Below are 24,557 nucleotides of genomic sequence, written 5' to 3' on the forward strand. Positions count from 1 at the left end.
TATCATGATATTAAATATTAATCATTAAGAACCAATCACAACAAAGTATTGTTCATGCTGCCGTCTCTAAAATTAGAAAGCATGGCGGATGCGGACTCTCTGCATGACATGAGCTCGGATCAAGATCAAGATCCAAGTGCTGTGGACGCTGATGTTGACGACGATGAAGTGTCTGAACAAGGGTACAATATTATTTTGTCACTGCAATACTTACCCATCCGTTTACATGACACAGCTTACTACCAGACGCTCCTCCATGACCCTGCCCTTGCAGGCCTGCTCTATCATGATCACGAATTCTAGTTTTTGACAATCATCGATGGTCGGGTTGTATACAATACTGTTGCAAACTTGCTATATAACATACCGGGAAGTCACTAGGCCTAGTTAAAAATCGGTGTAATTCCTTTATATTTCCATTGTATTTTCCCTTTGTATTTTTTTTTATTCAAAAGTGGACATTGATTAATATTTGTTGTGATGTTTTGTTTTTCAACTTGTTCTTGGCTTTTCAACTGTATGTTCAGTATATATAAGAGCGAAAAAAATACACAGCCAGGCCAGACTTCGAACCTGGGACCCTCCAAACATTAGCCGGATGGCATCATGCTCTATACTAATCGAGCTATCTCTAGCTGCATGGTCGTCGGTGATAAACATGTAAATCTGTTACTAAGTTCTTATAGTCAAAAGGGACAGACACAAAATTTACACTACTTGTCCTGTTACATCCTTCTATCTCTCAACATACATCCAATGGATTTAATGATGTTCTGCAATGTGATGCTTCTAATATTAGCATTGTAATCCATATTGAATTGTGAGTCTTTTTCATGTGAATCACAACAAAATAATGTGTCTTAAAAGATTAAAGGTATATGCATGTTTACCGTAACATATCTAAATGTGCCATTAAGGTAGGTCCATACTTTTGAAAATCGCGCCAATTTATATGACACTATACCGGAAGTTGCGGAGGTTGTTTTGAATTCCAGAATGGTTTCCGATACGACACGACATCACACTTGGATATTTTTTCAATGGGTGAAAATTGTCTACATATAATATTGAATGTTTAAATTCATTAAATAAATCAAATAAAAGCAGTGAAGTGAAAATTATATGCTATCTCTGTGGTTTTTGCGGTCCCTGTCGTAAATGGGAATGGATTTTTAAACACCGGAAATGGCGTTCGTCGCTATAAATCATAAGAGGGGACCCGGCCGGACCGAAATTCCGGAATTCTAAAAAAATCGCATATGGATTTCCTTTAAACACACAATTTGGAGAAAATCATAAAAACAAACAGACATAAACTAGATGTAATATCACAAAAACGTATGAACTGATGTGGAATGTTTTTTTGCGGCATGATTTTCAAAAAATAGTCAAATATAACCCATCTTAGTACTGGATGAAATGGGGGTAAGGTTGCAAGTTACAAACTTCAAGCTTACAAAATTGTGAAATTTTGATCGAGGACCCCGTGTTTTTATATGATATTTGAAAAACATATTACCTTGGGCATATCATATACAAATATTGTGAAATTGACAAGGGTTTTCATTTCCTTTTTGGTCTATTCATTGATTTTTTACGGGCGAAAATATGGCAAAACATGATAATTACGTAAAGAAAGGGTCCTGGGAAATAACAAAAATTAGTTAGCATTTGTAAAAATAAAATAGTTTTGTATATTGTTCTATCGTAAGAAATTTAGGACAAAAAATCAACAGGATCGAGACTATATTCACCCTAATATTACAGAAAACATAATTTTACGAATTTTTCTATTTTCGGTCAGGAAATTTGCATGGATGGTATATTTCAAGTTCAAATATCTCAAAAAGTAGTTCGAGAACACCCATTTATCTTTACAGATTTGAAATCAAGAAAATAAGACCTGTTAGAAAAAAATGACATGGGTTTTCCCAAAAGTATGGAGCTACCTTAATACTGAAAGTTAGTTAAAATATGGCTGGTAGCCTGGACTTTTTTCATCTACGACTTACATTTTCGTTTACTAATAAACGCCAAGGACGGGGTTTACAAGTTTTAAGCACCCTGGACGCTAAATATGGGGAATATGGTACCTAATTAAAGTTCTAGCATACCAATGTAGAAGGATCTGGAAAATGGACAGTCAGAGGGGGATTAAACCGATCCAGAACATATACAGTACTTTATAGAAAAAATGTGACAGAAGTCAAAGTGTCATATACTTTCTGGTTAATGCAATACTTCCTGAATCCAATGGAAGCCTTTTGAGCTGATACTGTTAGGCCACAATATTAAAGAGTAGATGGGTCGTCGTTAGCCAGAGTAAAACATATTTCAACATGGTAGCACATTTCCATATGTGTATTCACATGATAGCTAGGGTTAAATAGAAAAACTGCAGTAACTCAGCTATACTCATTCCAAAGTACAGCTTTTAAATGCCTACTCGTATTATAAATCAGCATACAAACAAAGTCTGTCTTAAAATGCAATGTTAACATGCTCTCGAACTGGCAGAGCTTCATTTTGGTGCCCTTTTAGTAGTTGCAATACAGTTGCTTTGAGATCCTAAAAGGATGTGAGTAGACAATTTATTGTCAGTTAGTCTCATCTTCCGGTGATTGTGACTTCATCATTTGACATGGTTTTTGTGACATCATAATCATCGGATGGTGGGACTAATTTATGGTAAAAGGTATCCCAATTAACCCACATCATTTTGGGATCTTGAAAGCCCAGTATTGCAAGACTTCAAAAGAATGAAATGAACCGTCAATGCCATTATTGTTAGCAAAAGGGAATGTTGCATTTGTTGATTGTTGTAACTTCATCATATGCCATAAATAGAGGTGTTCTATAATGATACGTTTGTTCTGAATAAAATGTGGATTTTTGTTTTGGGAAATAAGTAGTCCTTAATGTAAGGACTGCAAGCAAAAATAACATTAAAAAAAATTCTTTTTACACAATACATATTAATTGACCCAAAGGAAAGGTGTGTTTTATAATAATAACCAAGGTTTTTTGAGTTACAAATAATGAAATGAAATTACTTTCTTCCAGACTTGAAGCTGCATCTAGGAAGAAAAATAAGAAATTTCTTAAAAAGAGAAAACATAAAGATATTGAAAGGTCCAGTGGTGACTCTGATAGTCAGATAGTGAACGATGATGAAGATCATGGAGTTAGAGTTCCCATACTCCATAACCAGAGTGAACAAAACCAGTCCGGGATGGAAGCCGACTCAGAGAGTCAAGGGTCAGGATCCAAGGGGTCAGAAAATGGACAGAAAAAGGAAGTGGGAGCTTCAGGTCCATTAACAGAAGATGCTCCAGAAGTAAGATTGACATATATTCAGATTATGATTAATGTCTAATTTTGTGAAAATGTTGCTGTTAGTACAGATGATACACCAAGACATTGTGAAATTTGCTGGTCTGGCAAAATTTAACTTGAACTGCCTATTTTAAAACCTGGGCCAGACCAACTGTCCGGCTATTTTAGAGTACCGGAAGTCAGTAGAAATGGCATCTCTGAAGTATTATGCATGTGCTGAACCTGGCAAAAATGTAAACTGCATAAGACAATCACAAAAAAGCTGCCTGGATACTAATAGCAGGAGGTTATATATGTTTACTTAAAAAATTATCATTAATTTTCATTCCGCCAAAATCTTGTTCGGTCCTGCTTACTCGCAGTCCTTGCCGGTCGGAATGTCTGGCCATTTTTGTTCAGCTTTTCGTGATGTCTGTAAACCATACAAAACAATGTCATATAATTTGTGAAATTAAATTGAGCAAATAAAGCTGTTAATATGTGACCTATGTCTATTTCACAGACATCCTCTCTGTCAGGATTACAGAGGATACAGAAGGCTGTGGAGTTGCTCTCGATGACACCAGCTGCACCCAAAAGTATGGAGGAGGCATCCAAAAAACGCTACCAGTTCTGGGAGACACAACCAGTACCAAAGATTAGTGAGTGTCATGAAACAGTTATTTTACTGAAGACCAGTAGTATATTTGATATTTTTATGCTCAATAACAGATTAACACTTTTGGAAAAGTTTGTGAATTTTAACTATTGTTTTCTAAATTATTTAGACGAGAAGATCCAGACGACTGTAAATGAGGCCATAGAACTGGACAAACCTGTAGAGGAGATCCGCAGTGACACATACACTCTACCAGGAGGCTTCCGCTGGGATACACTGGATCTATGTGACCCTCTCATTGTAAGTTTGTCATATACAACCTCCCTCTCCACATTAATATTTGACTGTTATTGACACCCCCTATCCTTATTGTTATTAAATTAGCCTTTGGCCTGTATGGTCTTATTGTTTCACTCATTGTCAATGAACCTGTTATTATAAACCTATGACTTAATGCATGCCCTTCTATTGCAAATTAATCTTTGACCTGAACGTCACCCTATTGCGAGTTAACCTTTGACCTGTGCACCACCCTATTGTAAGTTAACCTTTGACCTGTACGCTACCCTGTTCTGGGTTAACCTTTGATTTGGTTATTTTAACCTTTACCCATTGTGGGTGTGGAAAGGTACAGATTAACTCTTTTGACATTTTTGACATTCTCTCATTGAAGGTTAATATTTTATTTATTTGACCAATAAAATTAAGTAAAATTAAATAAAACTCCTGTTTATGCTTGTATGTTTTGATTTAGTTGAAGGAGCTGTACACTCTACTTAATGAGAACTACGTTGAGGATGATGACAATATGTTTCGTTTTGACTACTCACCAGAATTCTTACAATGGTAAATGGGATTTCATATTTACAGTAGTATTTAAGTAGGGGGGGTTTATATATGGTATTATTATATATATACAGTGATACTAAGCTTGCTTCATTATTACTTTGAGAAAAATATCTATCAACATTTGTTAGGAACTTCCGGATACTACTGGACTCAGTGGCTTGCAATGAAATATAATATCAGCACAGTAGAAGTTAACTTATTGTTAAATCTAACAGAAGAATATCAAAGATGATTTTATTCAATATATGTAGTCTGTTATTTTTTTTATTACAGCTATAAAAATTGAGATTAACAATGCTTTCAACATGTTCTTCAATAATGATTTTATAATTGATGTAAAAGTAAAGGAAGAACATGGATTTGATTTTCATGCGTTGTTTTACAGGGCACTCCAGCCTCCTGGTTGGTGTAAGGACTGGCATTGTGGGGTAAGAGTTATCAAAAATGACAAGCTATGTGGATTCATCAGTGCTGTCCCCGCCAACATCAAGATGTATGATAAGTAAGTAGGTCCAGTACTGTCCACACAAACATCAAGATTATGATAAGTAAGTAGGTCCAGTACTGTCCCCACAAACATCAAGATGTATGATAAGTAATTATATAAGTAGGTCCAGTACTGTCCCCACAAACATCAAGATGTAAGATACGTCAGTAGGCCAAGTACTGTCCCCACAAACATCAATATATATGATAAGTAAGTAGGCCCAGTACTGTCCCCACAAACATCAAGATGTATGATAAGTAAGTAGGTCCAGTACTGTCCCCACAAATATCAAGATGTATGATAAGTAAGTAGGTCCAGTACTGTCCACACAAACATCAAGATGTATGATAACTAAGTTGGTCCAGTACTGTCCCCACAAACATCAAGATGTATGATAAGTAAGTAGATCCAGTATTGTCCACACAAACATCAAGATCTATGATAAGTAAGTAGGTCCAGTACTGTCCCCACAAACATCAAGATGTAAGATAAGTAAGCAGGTCCAGTACTGTCCCCGCAAACATCAAGATGTCTGATAAGTAAGTAGGTCCAGTACTGTCCCCACAAACATCAAGATGTATGATAAGTAAGTAGGTCCAGTACTGTCCCCACAAACATCAAGATGTAAGATAAGTAAGTAGGTCCAGTACTGTCCCCACAAACATCAAGATGTATGATAAGTAAGTAGGTCCAGTACTGTCCCCACAAACATCAAGATGTAAGATAAGTAAGTAGGTCCAGTACTGTCCCCACAAACATCAAGATGTAAGATACGTCAGTAGGTCCAGTACTGTCCCCGCAAACATCAAGATGTAAGATAAGTAAGTAGGTCCAGTACTGTCCCCACAAACATCAAGATGTATGATAAGTAAGTAGGTCCAGTACTGTCCCCACAAACATCAAGATGTATGATAAGTAAGTAGGTCCAGTACTGTCCCCACAAACATCAAGATGTATGATAAGTAAGTAGGTCCAGTACTGTCCCCACAAACATCAAGATGTAAGATAAGTAAGTAGGTCCAGTACTGTCCCCACAAACATCAAGATGTCTGATAAGTAATTATATAAGTAGGTCCAGTATTGTCCCCACAAACGTCAAGATGTATGATAAGTAAATATAAGTAGGCCAAGTACTGTCCCCACAAACATCGAGATGCTGTTCTCCCTTAAGTCCGATGTAAGATTTCTATCTTCACATAAACAAATAAACCTCCATTATAAAGGTCTACTATAGGATTCTGTTTCTGCTTTACCTTCGGAGATCAGTCTAATTATAAAAGCTTTCCCTTTTTTGGTTTTCAGACACATATAAGAATATCTTCTGTTGTTTGTTTGACTGTGCATGTGAACTTATTTTTATTCTTTCAGATCAAAGCAAATGGTAGAAATCAATTTCCTGTGTGTCCACAAGCGTTTAAGATCAAAGCGAGTGGCTCCAGTACTTATAAGGGAGATAACTCGACGGGTACACATGAAGGGCCTTTTTCAGGCAGTGTATACTGCTGGGGTAGTCCTACCCAAACCGGTGGCATGTTGTAGGTAAGGTGTAAACATGGGTAACTAAAATCTGGGTGTAAGAGAGTTGTTAGGGCTATATGCCAACATATTCTTACTTAAAGATGCTCCACCGCCGACACAGCATAAATGATATTCATCATTTGAACAATAATTGGTGATTAATCATGTATATGTATACCTAATTAACACAAAAAATAATATAAAATAATTCATTTCACCTTTAGTGTATGTGCAACCAGTACTTAATTCCATATAGGATATAGTGCCACGGAATATTTTCGGGATGCAATTAATTCTTTTTGATATTTTTATCTTGATGTAAAATTAGAGGCTCAAACTTTTCAATGATGGTAATGGTGTAAAGTAAATAACTTTTGTAACCAAAGAAAAATACTTAATCGTCTGCTCCTGTTTTTGATAGTGAAAAAATATCATTTGTCAGCAATGGAGCATCTTTAACTACATGTATATTAGAACAGATTTAAGATAGAAAAAATGTTGTTATTGCAATTTACTGTTTACATTATCATGTCCAAGATTATTCTAGGCTTGTGGGTGGTTTCATTTCAAAGATTACTAAAATCATTACACTATATGAGTATTTAAAGAAAAAATTATATGAAATAAGATTTTTTAATGGTGAATAACCCTTTAATGTGAATAAATGTTACAATAGTTTACTTCAATTGAAAATAAATGTTTACCATACTATTCAATTTAATAACTGTTTCAGATATTGGCACAGATCTTTAAATCCTAGGAAATTAATTGAAGTGAAGTTTTCACATCTAAGTAGAAATATGACTATGCAGAGGACCCTCAAGTTATACAAGTTGCCTGATGTAAGTGATATACTAAAGTGATTTGCAATCCTCATGTTCAGTTTGATATAGAAGTAGTTTTCAGGAGAAATGTCATCATTTGTTAAATTTAATCAGTGGAAGCTGTTCTTGGTGCTAATAAGTTGAAATTATTGCAAATCTATACCGTTTTATGTAGTTTTGGTCCTTATTTATGCCTGGAAAATTGAAATTGAGGCCTCAAAAAGGGGGGGGGTGCTTATAGGGACATGGGCGCTTATTGGGTTGAATTCGGTATATATATATATAAATTTGTGGTGTTATTAAGCTGAAAAAAATGGAAAATATTTTGGAAAATACATAATTTTAAAATTAACAAAGATAGAAACAAGATTGCAGTGATTAGATATCAATTGTTGTCAGCTATTTCCATTAAATACCTTATATTGATTTCAGGACTGTAAAATTGAGAGTTTAGTTTTCAAAGCATGTTATTGATTTTGAATAAAATGCATGATGGAGTATTTTTTGTCATGACATATTTTGATGTTTTCTATCACATTTGATGATGTTTTTCTACAGACACCAAAAACGCCTGGCTTCAGGAAGTTTACTCCAGCTGACATCCAGGATGTACATACACTACTGGCTACTGTGAGTACGATTTTACAGTCTGGCCCAAAATCTATAATTATTTCTTGAAACAGCTTTATGGATGTTCAAATTATGCATGTATGTTCCCTGCCCATTGATATCTGTTATAATATATTTCTTCATTGCAAGTACTTCAATATATTCGCGGAGTTTTTAATTTCAGTAAATTACCGGATCAATCCAAATTTGTGAATTTTAATACCTCGTGAAATTTATCAAAATCACTTTATAGTTTAGCCTATGAAGAGTGATGCTTTCAAAGGCTAAAAAGGTAATTTGCAAAAATAAATTACCACATATAAGTTCCAAACCGTAAATTGTGAAATCCTGTGAAATTTTACACCTGTGAAATTTAACAATTATATACAGTGTTGTAAGTTGAAGAAACGGACTTATAAGATTAAAAATTTAATATTGCGATACTGTAATAGTTTAGGATTGCAGTTTGTATTTAATGGTGATTGTATTATTAATGTGTCTTCATTTTGTAGTATTTGCAGGGCCTAGATTTAGCACCAGTGTTTTCTATGGAGGAGTTCAAGCACTGGTTTATACCCAGACCTGGTATCATAGATAGCTATGTAGTGGAGGTGAGTTATGAAACAGCGCTGTTGTTAGTATGTGCCTAAAGGCTCATGGCATATAAAAGTATTGAACTTGTTTTACATTACATATTCACGAGTGTAAGATTCTATTTATCACATAACTTTTATATAGAAGTATCAGTGAAACCTTTCATTTCATTTCTATATAGTAGAAGTCTGGCTTGGATGTGACGTTTCCGTCTACTGAGACAATCATGCGAGGTCATAAATAGATTATGATGTCAAATCTATATTGACCACATATTTCTACCTTACAGAGGGACGGGACTGTGACAGACTTTGTCAGCTTCTACACACTACCATCGACTGTGATGCACCACCCAACACACAAATATCTGAAGGCGGCCTATTCCTTCTACAACGTCAGCACAAAGACACCATGGAATGAACTGATGCAGGATGCACTTATTGTGGCCAAGAGTGTATGTACTATATAGTATTTACATGTGGTGTTAATAGCAGCTATTGTTTCAGATACACAGCTTCTTGATATAAAATAAATAATAAAAGAAACATCCATGACTAATTCTCTTTTGACCTATACCAGTAACATTAATACCTACAGCTGTTGTATCATGTCTATAGTGGGGTAAGAATAAAAGGTTGAATTGTGTTTTATTCAGAGATGTTAAATATCCCCAAACTGTTTTTTCTCAATATCTAAACATATGTCAGGAGTGAAACAAGGTTAAACATTTAGAATTTGTGGTATGTTAAAGATGCTTTAGTGTTTACTCATGTAAATGTATGTCTAATTTTCACAGAAAAAATATAGCTTCATTCGATATAGGGCATAATGCCATGTACTCTATTTGGGACGTAGTTAATTATATTGCTTTTGTAACTGAAGAAAAAAATACTTATTTGTCTGCTCTGGTTTTGATAGAGAATAAATGCCATTCATCACCAGTGTAGCATCTTTAATGTATTGACTAACACAATGTGTTGATGGGAGAGAAATGCCAAAAGTAATGGTGCTATGTTGTTAACCTGTGATTATAACTACAGAACATTTGCTACAGTATGAAATCTTTGATTAATTAATGTTATTATAGTTACTTGATAGCAGAAAAGGTATTGTTTGATGTTGCAGATGGGATTTGATGTATTTAATGCCTTAGACTTGATGGACAACAAAGAATTCCTGGAGAAGCTTAAGTTTGGCATTGGTGATGGAAACCTGCAGTATTACCTGTACAACTGGAAGTGTGCACAGATGAATCCAGAACAGGTAAACAATGACCCAGTCCCCTGTGTAGGTTATCTAACTCAGTACTTCCAAGATACCCCTTATAGATTCATAGAAATAAGATAAGAGACTTCAAATAGTGAGGACAGTGACTAAATATCATGCCCTGTAGGTTTTATATCTGTCATATTGTATCAATCTTGTTCAGTCTTTTATTTTGAATTATGAAGACCAACTTTCTGAGACCTGCCAGTAGTTTAATTATGATGATTATCTCTTAGGTCAAGGTCATTGTTGATACTATTTATGTCTCCTTTATGTCATATTGTGTGTACACTGGGATTTATAATTGCAGGTTGGATTAGTGTTGCACTGATATGAAGAACTATCACTGAACAAACAATGAATATCCTTGGAAACTGTTTGGTTTGTGGCCATTATTTAATGTGTTGATATATAGTGTATTCCTCTACCAGGACAAACAGATCAGCCAGCCACAGGATTTACACTCTCTTCTTGTTGGTTGTGTAGAGCAAAACCAAACAATATGGTTTGAACCATGATGACGATAGAATGGTTACAGAGATTTACTGTCTTAGAGTACTTGTGGAGATGCGGGAGTGACTGTGGTTTGGGTGAATGACAGTCGGATTAATGGGTGATGTTCACTTTCAGTTTGATATTTATAACTGATTCCGATATAAACTTAGGACATATAGAGGTCTGCAAGACTCTAGGGTAGTTTTGCTAATGACCAGGTTTTCACAAGTCAATATTTTTGTTTCTTGTGTTTGTTTTGTCTACCTGTTTATTACAGGTAACACAGATATTGTGAATGAACAATTGTGAATGAACAATGACATGTTTCTATTGGTGATCCTGTACACACATGGCGTTTTGTTAGGTTCATTTGTCAAAGCCAACGTCAACTACTGGGTAACATATGTTGGCAAGTGCCTGTTTGTGAGAAGGATGCTATGAGATACTGAATAACATGAAATATTCATGCTTTCAAGCCATGTATTCAAATAGGGGTTTTTCTGAAACTTAAGAGGCAATAGGCTGTATTCATGATCTATTTTCAATAGCTCTGGATACAATGTACTTTCTTTTACTTTAACTGTCAAATCTTAATGTTGCAGTTACCAATGGACGATAATATACATGTACCAGTATACTATATAAATAGTTATATACCAGTTACACACACTTATTTTGATAATGTTTTGCGGTACATTACTTTAAAATTCTGTGGGTGTTGAATTTAAGATTTTCCCGATTTTAGTCTGTAATCATCTTAATATTCTGCGATACATTTGTATTTGATTTGCTCATTTTCATACAATTTGATACCCTAATTATCAAAACTTCATGTTTATACAGAATGAACATTTCATGTTATATAGAATTCAGGACAACACCAGAAAATTGTGATTAATGATTTAAACATTTTGTTGATTTATTTGATAAAAGTTAATAAGAATTGCTTAATTACAAAGTCATGGATGAGCTATTTATCTTGTTACACAGGTATTCTTCTCCTGAATGCCTGAGCAAACTGGCCTCATTCCATGGCTTTTATTCATTCATTTCTTCTTATTCATCTATACCTATATCATAATACAGTTGCGAATTTACCAATAGTTCATGTGACTTGATTATTACATATTTTATCATTAGCCATACTTTGAAAGAACATCTTGGTAAATGATGTAGAATATCGATCTTAACTTCTCTTATTGCCCCTGAGGTCCAGGTTTCATCAGCATCCCCATCTTTCATAGGGATGTACATATAAATACTTGTCCACCGCTTATTTGTAGAATCTCTGTTACAGTCAGATTTTCATTCTGTCCATAGGATTTCTTAAAATTGTTTAAAGGGATAGCTACAACAAACATGAGCCAGCATGATAATCTATTATCTGGGGAGGTGAGAGGGTGGGGAGGATATTGGAGCAGTTTTATACATTTTGGAGGTTTAGAATGTTGCAATAAGTCTAATGTATTGTCATAATTATTTGTATACTCACTAGTCTAGAAAAAAAGTTAGTCTCATTGACAAAATGTTTTATAAGATAGTTGCATATGAATATAGAATATTGAATCAAGAATGGTGTGTCTGAGTACGATTTTTTTTTTTTTTTTTTTTTTTTTAATTTTTTTTTTCCATAAGGGGTTCATTGTAAGCAATTGCATGTTTGTAAACGTTGAAGCTTACATATTATAGACTTCATCCTAATACCTTGGGGTATAGATTTTTGTGAAATACTTCTTTTTATAATTTCAACTTTTTAGACAGCATTGGAGGAATCTAAGACTTCTTCATGGGTTAACAATGATCCCATCAAGTAAAATTTGTGTTGTATGTATGTAATAGGATGATTAGTAGTGTGATATTTTATATAGATAGGATTAAATTCATTGTTATTACCTCTGAGTATGTTAGAAATCCTTTTAGAATGAGTTCAGTTTCATCATAATGACATCAAAATTTGTCTGAATTGACTCTTTGTCGCCAGATAAACCTTAAATGGTTGAAGTGTTATTGAGATAGTGTTGATTTCAAAAATCTGGGGCTATCGTTCAAATAGCCAAATAGCCTTGTATGTTGATTTCAGGTTCCAGTCGTAACTGTTAATACAAAGCAGTTGTAGGACTAGTAAATTTGGTTACTCCCATGGAAAAATTAATCTAATAGCATAATAGTCTCTTATTTGTAGTTATCATAGTAGAGGCAATATGAGCATTTATTATTTGGTAAACCTGTAACTCTCTCATATCTCCTTCTGTTATGATTTGCCAAAATTAGGACAGATGTATAAAAAAGCACATATTGTATATATGTTTATAGTGATCTAATTTTTATCCAAGTGATAAAATATTTATCATTTTAAGAATATTTCTGAATTTCAAAGACTTATTTCCAATTACAGTAGTTTTCAGTGTTTGTTGTATTTATTTTAGATTGTGATTGGTTTTCCTAGATTTCAAATTGATTGTGGATTATTAGTATTGTACGCAAAGATTTTTGACGAGTGATAACTCTGTGTGTGTTAAGTGAAGGATACATGGATTTGTGTATTAATTTATTTCTCTGTAGCATTGTTTAAATGATAGATTGTTTGTATACCATCGTTTTGTCATGCAGAATTATAAAACAGGGTTTGTAGGTAATGATTTTAATCTTGTCTACTTGACCCAATTCAAGTGCTCATATAACTTTGCTTGTAATGCAACCATATTACTGTATTCATGCTTTTTTCGTACGGCAAAATATAAGTAAGCTCACCTCACACAGTTAATTAATTCATAACTCAGCTCTACACCAGGGTGCCATTCTATGTCATCACCCGACTACAAATAGTATTGTTATTAGCAAATGGCAGCCAATTTTTCACTGTATTAAAATCATATTTAACTACTGTCAGTGTTAAAAGACACAGCAAATTCAGACTGACAAAGCCCATTGTATCTTTTGATATCTTTTAAATGGGATTGGTTTATTGATTAATTTTACAAACTTATGATTGGGATAGTGAAAAAATGGACACCATTTTACTCGAATGATGACGCACATATGTACCTGCTTCAGATTTGATATGCTCATTGAGTTTATATCATGGGTGAGGATATGTCATGGTTAAGCGTATGTTGTTTGCCTATAAGCAAACTTTGTTCCGGCAAAATTCGATCTTTATCAATGCACAGGTTTACGACGCAAAAAAAACCCCAAACCAGCATTTTTATTTTTTTGTGTGTTTTTTTTGGCGCGTCGTAAACCTGTGGTTTATTATGTGAAATTAATCCCAAGTTATAACACTGTGATTTTGTTCCTCAGCTCTATGTTGATCGTAAATAAGATAAGTTACATGCAATACATCAGCTCTAATTGGTGTAAATATCATTTTCAAAGCATTTCTTCAGATGAGTATATTGTTCTAGGTGAGCAATACAGGTCCTTTGAGCCTCTTGTGTTTAAATGCATGCAATTATGTAAAAGTATCCCACTCTAATTGGTTTTAGATGTACAATCATGTAAACAATTTTCATAGAAAACCTCTCCTTCCTCAAGCTGAACAACAGGGTCTAGTTTCATGAAAATTCCTTAAATTTAAGGAATCCCTTAACTTTAAATTCTCCCTAGGAAAGCATTACGTATTTTAAGGAAGGCTGTTTAACTTGAGATTTTTCCTAAACTTTTGTAACGTTTTCCTATGAAGAATTTTATGCTAAAGAATTCCTAAAAGTTAAGGAATGTTCATGAAACTGGGCCCAGTCATACCATGCAGACCTGATAATCTACTGTTAGAGCTGGTATGTTTTATCATGATGTGATGAAATTGTGTATGCAATCAATATTATCATGTATTTGTCAGAGGCTGGGTTCCACGTCTCTGATAAATCTTATCATTAAGAGTACTTCAGTAATCATGATCGTATAACGCTTGTTATCATAAATTTTGATATATCTTTGTTATAACAAACAGTTATTGTCATGTTTTGAGTGTTAATACAACATTTCTATAACAACTTTGTTTTTTTCCTTTGGCATGTTATCCTGTACTAGTACAGTACTCATATACCACCAAATACTGTTGGGGGAGATATCTTATTGGTTAACTCAAGACATGTACATCAAACTCAAAACTTATGGACACCATCAAAATATCCAACTTTGAGCAAGTTAACTAACTTGACAGAGATATCTGACTCTAAGCTAGTTGACTAACTTGACAGAGATATCTGACTTAAGCTAGCTAGTTGGCTAACTTGACAGATATCTGACTCTAAGCTAGTTGACTAACTTGACATAGATATCTGACTTGAAGCTAGTTGACTAACTTGACAGAGATATCTGACTTGAAGCTAGTTGACTAACTTGACAGAGATATCTGACTAAGCTAGTTGACTAACTTGACAGAGATATCTGACTTAAGCTAGCTAGTTGACTAACTTGACAGAGATATCTGACTCGAAGCTAGTTGACTAACTTGACAGAGATATCTGACTTAAGCTAGCTAGTTGGCTAACTTGACATAGATATCTGACTCGAAGCTAGTTGACTAACTTGACAGAGATATCTGACTCTAAGCTAGTTGGTTAACTTGACAGAGATATCTGACTCTAAGCTAGTTGACTAACTTGACAGAGATATCTGACTCGAAGCTAGTTGACTAACTTGACAGAGATATCTGACTCTAAGCTAGTTGGTTAACTTGACAGAGATATCTGACTCTAAGCTAGTTGACTAACTTGACAGAGATATCTGACTCGAAGCTAGTTGGCTAACTTGACAGAGATATCTGACTCGAAGCTAGTTGACTAACTTGACAGAGATATCTGACTCTAAGCTAGTTGGTTAACTTGACAGAGATATCTGACTCTAAGCTAGTTGACTAACTTGACAGAGATATCTGACTCTTAACTAGTTGACTAACTTGACAGAGATATCTGACTCTAAGCTACAGTTGATTAACTTGACAAATATCTAACTCAAAACTAGTTAACTGACAGCCTTATTTGACTCTACGCTACTTGCCTAACCTGACAGAGATATCTGACTAAGCTAGTTGACTAACTTGACAGAGATATCTGATCCTGAGCTAGTTGACTACTGAAATGGCATTTCTGGAATCTGTGTTTGATGACACAGATGTAAACACTGACATAGTTCATTCTTGAGATAAAAGACTGAAAGAAGTTCCTTAGCTTGTTGAGACCTAATTTCTCTGATCAATGTAGTAGATTCTAAAATTTAAGTGGTTGACCAATTGAATAATTTTCTTGTAAGTCAAGTCAACCTAAAGCTTGTGGACTTGAGCTACCTTACTTAATCTAATATGACTTTGAGCTATTCTGCTTGTTGACTTTGAGGTACTCTCTGATTGGCTCTGAGCTAAGAGACCTAGCTATAATAAGCTGACATAATCTAGAGCTAGTTGACTCATAGATGACTCCAAGCTATTTGACTTTAAAGCTAGTCAACTGACTGAGCTGGCCTCTTTAAAGCATGTTATATTGGATATTAATTCAAGAACTGTTTGATATTAAAAAGCATTACTAGTTAATGAGTTTGACAAGCTCGGTGTACAAACTTCATTGTACCATTAGGTTTTGGTATATAGAGGTGTTTGTGAAGGTACTTAGTACTGTTTAGGGATGATGACACCGAGGTATCTAGGTTTTACACAAGGTGCCATATACTGATAGTACTGACAAAAGTACCACTATACTTTTGGGCATTTTGTTTAATGTCAATTACGGTTTAACATGTTTAGACAAACTTTTTGTCTAAAAACAGTGCTGATTAAAATATACTGTGTGCAACGTTGTTTTTGGTTTGTTTATGCACAGGTGAGTTTAGACTTGGACCATTTTCATACCCAGGTAAATAATGATGAACCAGCATTTATATTAGATTTTGACAGTTATTGAATTAAGTTTGTTTCCACTCCCAGTTTGTAGATTGACTTAACAACGGAGAACACCAAGACCTCTGGGATCTCCTACTCGTCTGATCAACAGCCAGGGACATTTATACAAGTTTGATTACGATTACCAAGACTACTATCATTTAACTGTAAGAACCAGACTACCACTGATCCACATGTGACCTTTGATTCAGCCCCTAATATCCAGAGAGGGGTACAATGATGAAATGTATAACTATACCCTTATAACTCTATCTCCAACGTTGGCCAGGAAACAAGGGCTAGTGGTTTCTCTTACACTATAATCACTCTACCACATCTACCCACATCCTCAATACTCCAGGGGTCCCAATCACGTACTTTCTCTTCACCCCTGGACCATCTCATAGTAATACTGGGGGCAACAGAACAGTACAGATAATCTAGTGCTTTGATGTTCATCAAAAGAGGTATAACGGTATTCTATGGTTGACTGTATGACTCTGAAGTTTGGCATCGCTCTTTCTGTAGTCTTCAAAGAAAATCTGTGCATGCCTGTGATTGGTTCAGATTTGTTTCCCGTCCTGGGGTGTAGAGATCGTACATGATCAGAACCCTTGGAGTATCGAGGACATTCTACCAAAGTAGGGAGGGTTTTTCGTAAGTGGTAAAATGTTGGACATCCCAACCACACTAAATAACAGCAGACATTTAAATTCTTCGACAATTTATTTTTTATCTCTTTCGTTTTTAGCTTGACTTCACAGTAGGTGAAATACAATCCATTTCCCTATTTCATTGTTAACATAATCATGAACTTTTATCAGCAGCCAACATAACAATAGCTTACTGACAAACAGACCCCGTATCACTTGAACACATTAAAATATCTTCATTGTAACTGAGTATGTAATTTAGTGTGCATATCAATTGATTTTAATTGGGTTCGTATCACAGAGGATTGAACGTTGTCTACTACAGTAAGTCATGGATATAGCACAGGCACTTTCCCCATTTATCAATACTATATGGAGAAATCTTGACTGTTAACAAAGTTAATCTTCAATACTAGACTTGTCAATATAAGCCTTTTCCCCCCAAGTTCACTGTCTCTACAATGATAGAAATCGGTACCTCAAACAGGAATGGCTACTGATTCCATTCTTGTGTAGACAGTAGAGGCTTTATTTGTTTATTTTTTATGTACTATGTATACGTCGGTTGAGGAAAGTGTCTGTGGTATGTTACAAACCTAACTAAGGTAGGTAACTCTTCCTACATCCATTTCACTGAATTCTATAAAACTACATTTAAATTTATAAGACATGTACCAATAAGAAAGTACATTTTCCACTTGATAATAACTTAAAATTCATATACTGTTAATTTGTCTTTGAAGCAATAGCAGAAAAAAGGCAAATTGTAATCACTGTTTAAAAGTAACAATAAATTAATTATGTAAAACTGCAGAGGGTACAGTATTACATTAAAACACATTTTTAACAAACATGCTTATAACAAATTCATGGTTAAAATGTAATAATTTTCATTCCCCATCATGGTTCCTATAAGATATGTGCAATATGTATAAACGAATTATACTTATAACAAAGTAATTTGTTGTTCCCTTAGTGTTTTACTGTATATATCGGTAGCTCATTTTAACATCTAAAAGCTCATTACATTTTTAGCTGTTCCAGTGATCTTATGTCAATCATGATGCAATAAATATTCAAATAATTTTCTTATTGATAAAAATTGCTAAATTGTAAAGTATACATTTAAGTTTTAATAAGACTCAATCAGTTTGGAAAATTTTAAATAGTTCATGTATCGATCATCCTTCACTAAAATGTTTAAGATGTGTGACCCAACAAGCCTTGTGAATGATTTTAGGAAAATAAAGTTACCAAAGTTAAAAATGTAAATTGGACAAAAATGAAAGTGACATGTACATTGATGTATGTCTAAATGATTTTTGAATGAGGTGGCTGTAATACTAATGCAGTTTATATACACACATATATGTACATAAATGAAAATTTAATCAATTAAACAGAATATTGATATTATACAATAATTATTATGTAACAATGGAACACCAAAATGACTGAACAAAAATGACTACTAAACATTCTCAGCTAAAATAATGTATATTGTATTTTGTCAGTAAACCAGCACTTTTAAATAAATAATAATTCATTGGTAGATAAGATCACACCATCAAATATATGTAAAATTTTAGATTACATATATAATAAATTACTAAATAGATTTATCTGAATACATACACAATTTCTCAAATCAAAATTATTTGTTTAAATATATTCAACAAACTTGAACAAGTCTACAGAAACCATATATTTAATATGTACATGTAGTAGCAATGCCTTTCACCTAGAATCAATAAGGAAACCCCTTTTGATTCAGAAGTACAATTATTGTAGATCATCTTTTTATGATATTGGCAAAGCAATGAATCTAGCATTTTAAGTAAAAGATGACTGCTAAAAATAAATTAAAAATGAATATATTTACATCATGTGAATACTTTCCATACAGAAAACAATTGGAAACATCAAAACCCTTTTTGTGGCATTTCAAACCATGATAAAGTTCTATATGCTATTAAGTTTTAGGTTTGGTATCGAAAACATCACCGGTAACACACGAAGAATTAATCTGGATCCTGTTGATTTTTCTTTTACAAATTAAGAAACTGGTTGTGATTAAATCAGTACATGTAAAACATGAGGAGATAGTTTACTGAGGAGATAGTTTACTGAGCAATATTTGTTAAGATTGGTTATCAATGAACAACAATGTGTGTGGCACTAGACAGATTGAAGATCTAAACTTCTTTACTGTTTAAGTATTACACACATAACTGTATACACTTAATCAACCACATCGTATACCCCAACCATTAAAACAGGACTTAAATAAGTCCCTACATTGATTACATAAGGTAACATCTAGCAGGTATTGGTCCCAGTTATTTTGATGTACATAACATTTGTTACAACTTATATCTATATTAACCCTTTCACCCCTATGTAACTTCAGTAGACTCTACCATCAATTGATCTGGATGAGTCCATTATAGCCTACAGTGGTGAAAGGGTTAAAGGCCCACTACCTTTCCGGAGGAAAACATAAAGGTTTCTTAAAAACATTTCTATTATCAGAAAATATATAGCCATGGCCAAAGATGAGGTTAAAACACCAAACATATGCAAGATTTCCCGCGTAATATACGATAACTAGCGGAGAGTCATTTCGCTGTTTTGTCGTCTGGCACAGTGATAGTCAACTACCGCGCAGTATTTAGGACGACGGCGGGAAACATAAGACGACCTGCCTTATGAAAATTAATATTTTATTTATTTTATCCAAATTGTTCAGAATGTGATGACACTTGTAGTATTAACGGTAAGTTAATAACTTTAGCGACTATACAAAAATATTGATCTCGTTTTACTTTCCCATTTTAAAAATTAAAAGCCATTTCGGAAAGGTAGTGAGCCTTTAACTAGAAAATGAGAACTACTCCATACAGATATGAGGCCTTCTTCTACCTGATATACCACATGACAGTCTTTTTGAGATATCGTCTTACAATGACGAAAAAAAACCTAAAAAACAAGATAACTATGAGAGAAATGTGATGAAATTGAAGCTTTACAGTTACAACAGTGCTATAACATCAAAAGATTTGAAAACATTATAATCTGGTTCACATATCTTATACCAAGTTGACAAAAAATAGTTAATACATTATTGTTATAATGGTCAGAACGGGGAGTATTTAATGTGACTTGTGGTGAAAGTTCAATGTATTATGAATTATCCCTTCAATGACTAATATTCCATAAAAGGGAAATATGACAATGGCAACTACTCTTATCAATATCTGATGTATTGATATAGAAAATAAAGTTCACTTATTTCAATGATAGATACTTATAGTTGATGGTAATTTGCACATTTTCCCCCACAATGTTTGTGTAAAATGAAATCCCTGTAAACCCACTAAATTATAGATTAATAACATACAATTCTAATATTTACTGTAACTGAAAAAGATCCACTATCTTCACAACAAATTAAGTTTTATAGACATTGTGATACTATTCAGTAATACGCAATAATCAGTAGTTGAGCAAAATAGGAAAATACATAATTGTGGGTATACTATCACAGGAGGAAGTTATACTTAGTTGCTAGAGACAAAGAGTCCTATAATAATGTTTATAAGCTTCCCTTCCACTGAGTTTCCACACTCACATATGCGAAATCTGTAACCATGACAACATCATAATTACAGATTATAGAATCTTCATATCATTATCACACCTTCAATGTCTTTGGAGTATTTAAACCAAAAATCTTCAAAATATCGAATATTCAATGTGACTTTGTAAAACTCTTTGAAATGTTAAATTTAAACATAGGAACTAAATCTTGGTTAAAGATGAATTTTGTCAGAATAACCAATTAGCTACTAGGCACTTTTTTTGTAAAACAGTCTTACAGATTATCTACCTTTAAATAAATACAATTGGAATTGATACCAATAATAAACTTTCCAATGTAGTTTCCCATTAATGGATTTGAAATTGAAAAGCTTGACTTTTCTCTAAAAATGAACTGACATTAACCAATTCTATATAGAAACTTTACTTCACTACTGAACATGGAATGTGATTTAAGAATATATATCTTTGCATCCTTCTGAACACACAATACAAATTAAAGAAAACATGAAATAGTTCACCATAGTCAAATACTTCCCACTAGACTAAGTGCTCCTATAGATAAGGTAAAGATCTATTGCACAAATCTGTATATACCCGACAGAGGAAAATAAACAAGCATCACAGACATCTCTGGTCAACAGAGTCAATATAAACAATTCTCTACAAACAAAACCATCAACATTATGCCAAACCTTTCCCACACATATATCTGTCTCAAAAACACTCACACGACAAGCAATCAGAACTAAAAAATCACAATAATAGAACTGCCAGCACAACAATCAGGCCCGATATATCGTCAAACTTTTAACAAGACTAAAAGATAAAAAAGTCCAGCTTTTTGTTGGAACAATAGAAAATAAACTGATCCCTATTTCACACGTAGGTCCTTATATCTTATACTGTTCTTATAACCATGCTCTTTTTAATCAAAATATCTACAGCTGCCTTTTAAGTTAGCTTAACAATTTTACTTAATTATTAATGTCTGTCTTAAATTGCTCTGCTTCTTCATTGTCCTCATGAAATATAAGATATTATTAATTCATAGAAGTTGATTCTTCAAAGGATTGATTATATTGTAGACTAGGATTCAATAGATAGATCAAAAGAGGTGTAAACTAAAGCTGATTTGTGTTACAATGTCCCTGTCTATAACCAAATCCGTGCATCCAAACAAAACATTGCATTGACGTATGAGCTTCCATCCGTAACATTCCTGACAAAAGAAGCAAAATCAGACGTTCTCCGTCAGGACTCAAGGACAGCTATTCTTATTTCCATACACCTGTTAAAACCGATCCTAGATGATTATTGAAGTAGTAATTTCACCCACCAACATGCAATTTGATTAGTGTATGCAAATCCTACAACTGTACAGGTGTTAGATTTTGAGGTGAGAACATTTTGCGATATACACTTAAATTCTGATTCGCAGGGAGATAAGTCTGCACATTTGTCCATTTATAATAAAAATACACTATATATGCTATGTTGATTATCATTCTTTCCACTTTATTTGCTGGTATTAAATTTCATGGAAATTAACTTGACATCAAACATAGCGAACTTCAAGTTTGTAATCTGCAGCAAAGAAAAGCTACTATACAGTATTCAAACCAACTTTTATATTGGAAATTTTAGTAAATTCTTCCCCCTTTCTAGAAACAGTTTGACAGGCACTTTCAAATTAATGTATATCATTTAATTTTCGTTTTACTGCAGTTATACGTGAACTCCAACTGAATTACTAGGAACTGATGTAAATAAATTCTGCAAAACTATTATTATGGTTTCATTAACTTTACCGCAAATGTAGTGAAATTGAACCCCCTGTAAATCGTAATATGTATTCTACATACCGGTAGTATCAAAATATACCTACATTAAGATACTGATATCGCTTACTTGCACTTTGATTGAAAGTTTTAATGCTGACACCAACAACAAACAGCCCAAAATAAAGATAATGTGTCAAAATAGAAGAAAACAAGTAATTTTTCTTTGTTTTCATACTAAATCTGATTCTGATAAGTCATTTTTTTCCTTTCTTACATCTATGAGAAAAAATAAATTACCCAAAAAAGCGCATTATTGTGAAGTGATAATTAAACAATTAAAGAGAGACAATGACATAATATACTGACTTAGAAAAAGTTATGAAAAAAAGAAGTTTGTCAGCTTTTGTAAGAATCCATTAATATGTGGATTCACATGGTTTGCAAAAATGTTTTTTTTAATAACCTGATCAAATAAATAAAACAGTGACATCAATCAATGCTAGTAAAACAATTGACAAAATGTATACAAAATCTACAAAGAGATGATCACTACTTTGGCATTTTGATGAATTATAAGAACTGAAATCTGAATCAGTAATTTTTTATTTTTTAAATACAGAATTTTTAAAATTCCTATTTGTTAATTTACATTTCAACCATTAAACATATATGTGTATAAACATACATGATATGAATAATTTGATTAAATATCATTTCTGCACCATTTACAAAGAGACAAGTGTCCCATGACATTTCCCCCTTATAATTGCTTTATGATAATGCAGTGGTAGATATATTTTTCTATCATTGTAAAAATCATTCTGATGTTGTCTTCGCTGGTATACATATATATAACATATATTATGAAATAAACAATAAAACATCACAACTTTTGTTTTCATATTAAATGAACATAAAAAGTGTTCCTAATTAAGACAAATGTTTACAGGTATTAATGACATTGACTAAACTATATAACAGTACATTTAAAACCAACACAAAAATCACAAAAACATTTAATAATCAGGATAAAAAATGTGGGATTTATATCACAGCCTGTTTTTGGTATGGAGGTGCCTCCACAATTCACCGCCGCACTGGACGTTTTCGTATCACGGAGTCCATTTCTGGTTTGTCCACATAGTCTTTGGTGAATTGCCGTTTGGATCTGGAATGCAGCTTTTCAAAAAGGTCTATGAACTTGTTTTCAGGGAACAAAGTTTGGACCACACCTTCCAGGCAGACGTAAACCAGTCTCTTGTTGAGGCTTTTGTTTTGAAACATGTCAAATATTCGCGTAACACCTAGTTTAATAGTTTCTGTTCCCATCAATGTTCGCATCTCATCTGAAATTGAAAAAAAAAATAAATCAGTATTTTCATCTTAAAGAAGTGTCAATTGTATTAATCAACACCTTGAATGAAGGTCAAGGTCCTTCATTTGAACAAACTTGGTTGCCCTTCATCCCAGCATGCCGCAGGCCCAATATGAGTACTCTGGGCCTTTAGGTTCTTGAGAAGAAGTCGTTTAAAGATTTTAGCCTATTTGACCCCTGTGAACTTGAATGAAGATCAAGGTCATTCATTTGAACAAACTTGGTAGCTCTTCATACCAGCATGTCACAGGCCCAATATCAGGTCTCTAGACCTTTTAGTTATTCAAAAGAAGTTGTTTAAAAGATTTTAGCCTATTTGACCCCCATGACCTCAAATGAAGGTCAAGGTCAATTATTTCAACAAACTTGGTAGCTCTTCCTACCAGCATGCCGCAGGCCCAATATGAGTACCCTGGGCCTATTGGTTCTTGAGAAGAAGTTGTTTAAAGATTTTAGCCTTTTTGACCCCTGTGACCTTGAATGAAGTTCAAGGGCATTCATTTTAAGAAACTTGGTATCAGTGCTCTGGGCCTTTCAGTTATTGAGAAGAAGTCGTTTGAATGAAAAGTTTACACAAGGCGGACGGCGTACGGCGCACAACGACGGACGGTGCATGATGACAATAAGTCATCCTGACCCTTTGGGTCAGATGACCTAATAAACTTCTAAAGGCTCATAACATATAAAATTATTG

The 24,557-nt window shown here is 33.7% G+C and overlaps 2 protein-coding genes across 3 annotated transcripts in view; one reads left to right on the plus strand and one right to left on the minus strand.

Moving 5' to 3' along the window:
- Window positions 1-72: 72 nt before the first annotated feature.
- Window positions 73-16,365, plus strand: LOC138314585 (glycylpeptide N-tetradecanoyltransferase 1-like). The gene is made up of 13 exons (XM_069254992.1): window positions 73-182; window positions 3,064-3,337; window positions 3,839-3,977; window positions 4,104-4,234; window positions 4,689-4,780; window positions 5,169-5,285; window positions 6,639-6,809; window positions 7,522-7,630; window positions 8,171-8,242; window positions 8,734-8,832; window positions 9,105-9,269; window positions 9,941-10,078; window positions 10,392-16,365. Exons 1-13 carry the CDS (start codon window positions 82-84, stop codon window positions 10,410-10,412), a joined length of 1,629 nt encoding a protein of 542 aa, XP_069111093.1. The 5' UTR covers window positions 73-81; the 3' UTR covers window positions 10,413-16,365.
- Window positions 16,366-17,158: 793 nt separating this feature from the next.
- Window positions 17,159-24,557, minus strand: part of LOC138314584 (sorting nexin-13-like) — a 29,836-nt gene continuing 22,437 nt past the window's right edge. For both annotated transcript variants that reach the window (XM_069254989.1, XM_069254990.1), the window contains exon 27: window positions 17,159-23,834. In XM_069254989.1, the coding sequence (XP_069111090.1) occupies window positions 23,575-23,834 (260 nt within the window). In that variant the 3' untranslated portion in view covers window positions 17,159-23,574. The remainder of the gene's footprint in view (window positions 23,835-24,557) is intronic.

The sequence above is a fragment of the Argopecten irradians genome, chromosome 2 (assembly GCF_041381155.1).
Source record: "Argopecten irradians isolate NY chromosome 2, Ai_NY, whole genome shotgun sequence".
Lineage (NCBI taxonomy): Eukaryota > Metazoa > Mollusca > Bivalvia > Pectinida > Pectinidae > Argopecten > Argopecten irradians.

Excerpts from the sequence above, each read along its gene's own strand:
- LOC138314585 (XM_069254992.1), top strand. The coding sequence starts at position 82 with ATGGCGGATGCGGACTCTCTGCATGACATGAGCTCGGATCAAGATCAA. Across the intron at positions 4,235-4,688 it reads ATCTATGTGACCCTCTCATT|TTGAAGGAGCTGTACACTCT; the intron begins GTAAGTTTGTCA and ends GTTTTGATTTAG. Across the intron at positions 5,286-6,638 it reads AACATCAAGATGTATGATAA|ATCAAAGCAAATGGTAGAAA; the intron begins GTAAGTAGGTCC and ends TTATTCTTTCAG.